This window comes from Mandrillus leucophaeus, unplaced genomic scaffold, assembly GCF_000951045.1.
Source record: "Mandrillus leucophaeus isolate KB7577 unplaced genomic scaffold, Mleu.le_1.0 Scaffold69, whole genome shotgun sequence".
NCBI lineage: Eukaryota > Metazoa > Chordata > Mammalia > Primates > Cercopithecidae > Mandrillus > Mandrillus leucophaeus.
Genome location: NW_012107474.1, coordinates 1,960,524 through 1,966,508, shown reverse-complemented (window position 1 = coordinate 1,966,508; position 5,985 = coordinate 1,960,524). Strand labels below are relative to the sequence as shown.

General features: G+C 48.6%; 1 protein-coding gene across 1 annotated transcript in view; it reads left to right on the top strand.

Annotated features, from left to right (window-relative positions):
* Positions 1–3,006: 3,006 nt before the first annotated feature.
* Positions 3,007–5,985, top strand: part of RRP1 (ribosomal RNA processing 1) — a 29,667-nt gene continuing 26,688 nt past the window's right edge. The window contains exon 1 of the mRNA XM_012002531.1: positions 3,007–3,029. Within this exon, the coding sequence (XP_011857921.1) occupies positions 3,011–3,029 (19 nt within the window). The 5' untranslated portion in view covers positions 3,007–3,010. The remainder of the gene's footprint in view (positions 3,030–5,985) is intronic.

The window sequence follows — 5,985 nt, the reverse complement described above, 5'->3', positions numbered from 1 at the left end:
TCTTTCTTTCTTTCTTTCTTCAGAGTCTCGCTCTGTCATCCAGGCTGGAGTGCAGTGGCGTGATCTTGGCTCACTGCTGTAACCATTGCCTCCCAGGTGCAAGCAATTCTCCTGCCTCAGCCTCCCAAGTAGCTGGGATTACAGGTGCATGCCACCATGCCCAGGTAATTTTTGTATAGAGACGGGGTTTCACTATGTTGGCCAGGCTGGTCTTGAACTCCTGACCTCAGGTGATCCACCCGCCTCGGCTTCCGAAAGTGTTGGGATTACAGGCATGAGCCACCACACCCGGCCTGTAACTCTATTTCTGCTGAATGCTCAGTTATAACTCTGTCCAGAACCTGGGCTGACCGTGGCTCCTGTGGCCCCTCCCAGAAGCAACTCAGTGCAAGAGGACAGCTTCCCATGATTTCATCTCTGACCCACTCGGCCAACAGCAAGCACCCATTGCCTAGCCACCCCAACCCCTTCCCCCAAACTACCTTTGAAAAACCCTAACCCTCAGGCCTGCGATGAGATTGATTTGAGTAATCACTCCATCTCCCTTGTGGCATGGCCAGCCTCACATCAATTCACATTTTTTTTTTTTTTTCCTGAGACAGAGTCTCCCTCTGTCTCCCAGGCTAGAGTGCAATGATGCAATCTTGGCTCACTGCAACTTCCGCCTCTCAGGTTCAAGCGATTCTCCTGCCTCAGTCTCCCGAGTAGCTGGGATTACAGGCATGCATCACCACGCCCAGCTAATTTTTGTATTTTTAGTAGAGACGAGGTTTCACCGTGTTGGTCAGGCTGGTCTCAAACTCCTGACCTCAGGTGATGAACCCCCCTTGGCCTCCCAAAGTGCTGGGATTACGGGCGTGAGCCACCACACCCGGCAATTAACTTTCTTTACTGCAATGCCATCGCCTTTGTACAGCAGGCTGGAAGAACCTGTTGGGCAGTTCCACCTCGGCCTCCCAAAGTGCTGGGATTACGGGCATGAGCCATCACGCCCGACCATCCTGACTTTTACCTCCATTCTTTGATGCCGGAGTTTTTCATTTTACTAAAGGCAAGCGAGAAAGACCAAATACCTTGTCTCCCCACTTAGAGAATGAAAAAGAAAAAATTATGAATATTTCTTATCTGAGAAAAGTGAACTCTTTTTTTTTTTTTTTAAAGACAGGGTCTCGCTGTGTCACCCAGGCTGGAGTGCAGTGGTGCAATCGTGGCTCACTGCAAGCTCTGCCTCCCGGGTTCACGCCATTCTCCAGCCTCAGCCTCCCAAGTAGCTGGCACTACAGGGGCCCGCCACCACGCCTGGCTATTTTTTTGTATTTTTAATAGAGACGAGGTTTCACCATGTTAACTAGGATGGTCTTGATCTCCTGACCTCGTGATCTGCCTGCCTTGGCCTCCCAAAGTGCTGGGATTACAGGCATGAGCCACCGCGCCCGGCCTTCTTTTTTTTGTTGTTGTTGTTATTGTTGTTGACAATAACAGTTTGTTATTGTTATTTGTTACTGTTTTATTTGTTGTTTGTGTTATTTGTATTTGTTATTGTTGACAATAACAGTTGACAATAAGTTTCACTCTTGTCGCAGGGTGGAATGCAATGGCAAGATCTCGGCTCACTGCAGCTTCCGCCTCCTGCATTCAAGCAATTCTCCTGCCTCAGCTTCCCGAGTAGCTGGGATTACAGGTGCCTGCCACCACAATCAGCTAATTTTTGTATTTTTAGTGGAAACGGGTTTTCACCATGTTAGTGTTGGCCAGGCTGGTCTCGAACTCCTGACTTTGTGATCTACCCACCTTGGCCTCCCAAAGTACTGGGATTACAGGCGTGAGCCAATACGCCTGGCCGAAAGTGAACCCTTTTAAGTTGTCAGGCCCTGAGAGAAATTAAAATAAGACAGCAATCACATGCTGTTTCTCCTAGAGCTCTGTCACCATCTCTGGAAACTGGTTCCTCTCACCACAAGTAGTTTGAAGTGAACCTAACGATGCTGCACACAGGACACTGTAATCCATACAATGTATAGCCAATCACTAATCAATATTATTTCTGTAAACCAATGAGAATTCCTGATAGACAACTTTGTATCAGCCTGCTCCTTATCCCCCTTTTGCTTTAAAAACCTGCTTGTCGGCCGGGCATGGTGGCTCACACCGTAATCCCAGCACTTTGGGAGGCCAAAGCGGATGGATCACCTGAGGTCAGGAGTTCGAGACCAGCCTGGCCAACATGATGGAACCCCGTCTCTACTAAAAATACAAAAAAAAATTAGCTGAGCATGGTATCAGGTGCCTGTAATCCCAGCTACTTGGGAGGCTGAGGCAGGAGAATCACATGAACCTGGGAGGCGGTTGCAGTGAGCTGAGATTGTGCCATTGTACTCCAGCCTGGGCGACAGAAGCGAAACTCCGTTTCAAACAAACAAAACCCTGCTGTAACGAAGGTCAAAAGCAGCACTCCCAAGGCAACATGGAATATCCTGCTGTCCTCAACTTTAGCCCATGCACAGTCTTGACACCAATTCTGCCTCAGAAGGAAGAACTTCAACAAGGAAGAAAGGATGAAGGATGACAAGACCTGAGGGCACCTCAGAGACTTTGAACATCACTCACATTTGAAATCTGCATTCAGAAGGATCAAAGTTTGAAACTTAAACTATTTCAGAATCTCACTTGCTTGATTTTTCTTCTGTGTGCCTTCTTCCTCAGCATGCTGATCCAGGTTTCTTGGGGATTTTTTTGGGCTTCCTGTTAACATTCATAAGCAGGTGACTCATACACCTGTTCCTGGTTCCAATTAGTTGTTTGTGTTTCCATTATGCAAGAGTTTCATGGGAATTTGTTGTTAATTAAATTCTAGACATCAGAGGGTCTCAGTCCAAGCAATAGGTGATGGGGCCTGCGGGCCCCATCCCAGTCCCCTGTTCATGAACCTGCAGGCGGTGCTGCGGAGAGCTCTGCCTGGTGCGAAAACTGCTGACATGGTGCGCTGAGGTCAAAACCCCTCTGTTGCAGGATGTCCCAGCGGGCCTCAGGTCCTCCCTGTTTGCTGAGCTTGTGTTTCAGCTGCCTTTCTTTCCCACTGCAAGCCCTGCCTTCTTCCAAAAGCTGCTGGTAGATCCAAAACCCTGCAGACTTCTACTCAGGTTGCAACATGCAACGTGAATTCCAGTACTCTCTCATTTCTATTTGAGGATTTCACAAAAGCCAGTGGCTTCCAAGGAGAAAGGCCTGAGACTAGGCATGAACTATTCACCCTTGCATCTGGCTGTGCGCCTTACTCACACATCCCTCTCATACGTCTACGTTTGCTGTTAAGGAGCCCCTACTGCAAGTATGCAAGTATGGGGAGAAAAGAAAGAAAAAGAGGGAAGACCAGGCGCGGTGGCTCAAGCCTATAATCCCAGCACTTTGGGAGGCCGAGACGGGTGAATCATGAGGTCAAGAGATCGAGACCATCCTGGCTAACACGGTGAAACCCCGTCTCTACTAAAAATACAAAAAAAATTAGCCAGGCATGCTGGTGGGCACCTGTAGTCCCAGCTATTCAGGAGGCTGAGGCAAGAGAATGGCGTGAACCTGGGAGGTGGAGCTTGCAGTGAGCCGAGATCGCGCCACTGCACTCCAGCCTGGGTGACAGAGTGAGATTCCGTCTCAAAAAAAAAAAAAAGAAAAGAAAAAAAGAAGAAAAAGAGGGAAACAACCAGTGAGCCGGGGAGGGAGGCCCGCGGGGCACTTGCCTGTCAGGCAATACAAGGAAAACTGCTCAAAACCCAGGTCATCAGCAGCATTCGAAACACACAAGAGCGAGATGGTGGCAGGAGTCGCATCAAACTCATCCTGCATGGGCACCACCCGGACGGACAGATCAGTCAGCAGTGGGTGTGCAGTGCGCTGTGGGCTGTGTTATAGCGATGTGGTGCCCAACACCTCCCTGTGTGACTAAGTCCCACCGTAGGATGACTAAGCAGGACCAGACCAGAAACTGGATGAGCTTCTAAGAGCATGGCCTGCTTGACACTGTTACAGGAAAGGGGTCCCGATCCGGACCCCAAGAAAGGGTTCTTGGATCTCTCGCAAGAAAGAATTCAGGGCAAGTCCACAGAGTAAAGTGAAAGCAAGTTTATTAAGAAAGTAGAGGAATAAGAGAATGGCTATTCCATAGAGCAGCCCTGAGGACTGCTGGTTGCCCATTTTTATGGTTATTTCTTGACGATATTCTAAACAAGGGGTGGATTATTCACACCTCCCCTGTTTAGACCATATAGGGTAACCTCCTGATGTTGCCATGGCATTTGTAAACTGTCATGGCGCTGGTGGGAGTGTAGCAGTGAGGATGACCCAGAGGTCACTCTCATGGCCATTTTGGTTTTGGTGGGTTTTAGCTGGCTCCTTTACTGCAAACTGTTTTATCAGCAAGGTCTTTATGGCCTGTAGTTTGTACGGACCTCCTATCTCATCCTGTGACTAAGAAGGCCTCAGCCGTCTGGGAATGCAGCCCAGTAGGTCTCAGCCTCATTTTACTCAGCTCCTATTCAAGATGGAGTCGCTCTGGTTCAAACACCTCTGAACATGTTCATGCATTGTTTGACCCACAGTAGATAAACCTGAGGCTAAGCCCTTGATTGATAATTCTCGAGAGCATATCACCAATCAGGAAAATGAATAGTGGTGGCCAGGCACGGTGGCTCATGCCTGTAATCCCAGCACTTTGGGGGACCAAGGTGAGAGGGTCACTTGAGCCCAGGAGTTCAAGACCAGACTGGGCAAAGTAATGAGACCCCATCTGTGATGATTAATACTGAGTGTCCCAAAGTACTGATCCCGGGTGTGTCTGTGAGCGTGTTGCCAAAGGAGATCAGCACTGGAGTCAGTGGACTGGGGAAGGCGGACCCACCCTCAATCTGGGTGGGCACCATCTAATCAGCTGCCAGCATGGCTGGAATATAAAGCAGGCAGAAAAATGTAAAAAGATGAGACCGGCCTAGCCTCCCAGCCTACATCTTTCTCCCGTGTGGATGCTTCCTGCCCTGGAACATCGGAGTCTTTACGTTCTTCAGTTTTGGGACTCAGACTGGCTCTCCTTGCTCCTCAGTTTGCAAACAGCCTACTGTGGGACCTTGTGATCGTGTGAGTTAATAGTTAATAAACTCCCCTTTATATATCTCTCTCTACAGAAATAAAAAATTAGCCAGCTGAAGTGATGCACACCTGTGGTCCCAGCTATTCAGAAGGCTGGGGTGGGAGGATCACTTGAGCCCTGGAGGTCGAGGCTGCAGTGAGCTGTGATTGCAACACTGCACTCCAGGCTGGGAGATAGAGTGAGACCCTGTCTCTTAAAAAATACAATACAATACAATACAATGCAATACAGTAGTGAGACATTTCAGGCCATTTAAAGATTTGAAATTATGGTCTTTAATATTCATTAAAAACTCAGTCATGTTTTCTTGTTTCCACCTCTACCCCAACGGAAAAAGAGAAAATACAGTGAAAAAGAGGTTTAAACTTAGTTTTTCTTCAGGTTGAGCCCTAGTGTGACTTTCAGTCAAAAATGGGTTATACTGTGGCCAGGCGCGGTGGCTCATGCCTGTAATCCCAACACTATGGGAGGCTGAGGGGGGCTGATCACTTGAGGTCAGGAGTTCAAGACCAGCCCTGGCAACATGGCAAAACCCTGTCTCTACTGAAAATGCAAAAATTAGCCAGGTGTGGTGGTGGGCGCCTGTAGTCGCAGCTACTCAGGAGGCCGAGGCAGGAGACACTTGAACCCGGGTGGTGGAGGTTGCAGTGAGCTGAGATCGCGTTACTGCATTTCAGCCTGGGTGACAGAGCAAGACTCTGTCTCAAAAAAAAAGTGTGTGTGGGGAGGGGTGCTTACATCGGAGAGTGTTTTTATTTCTGCCTTCAAAGGTCATGCCAGGAGAAAATATATATATATATTTTTTGAGACAGAGTCTCGCTCTGTCGCCCAGGTTAGAGTGCAGTGGC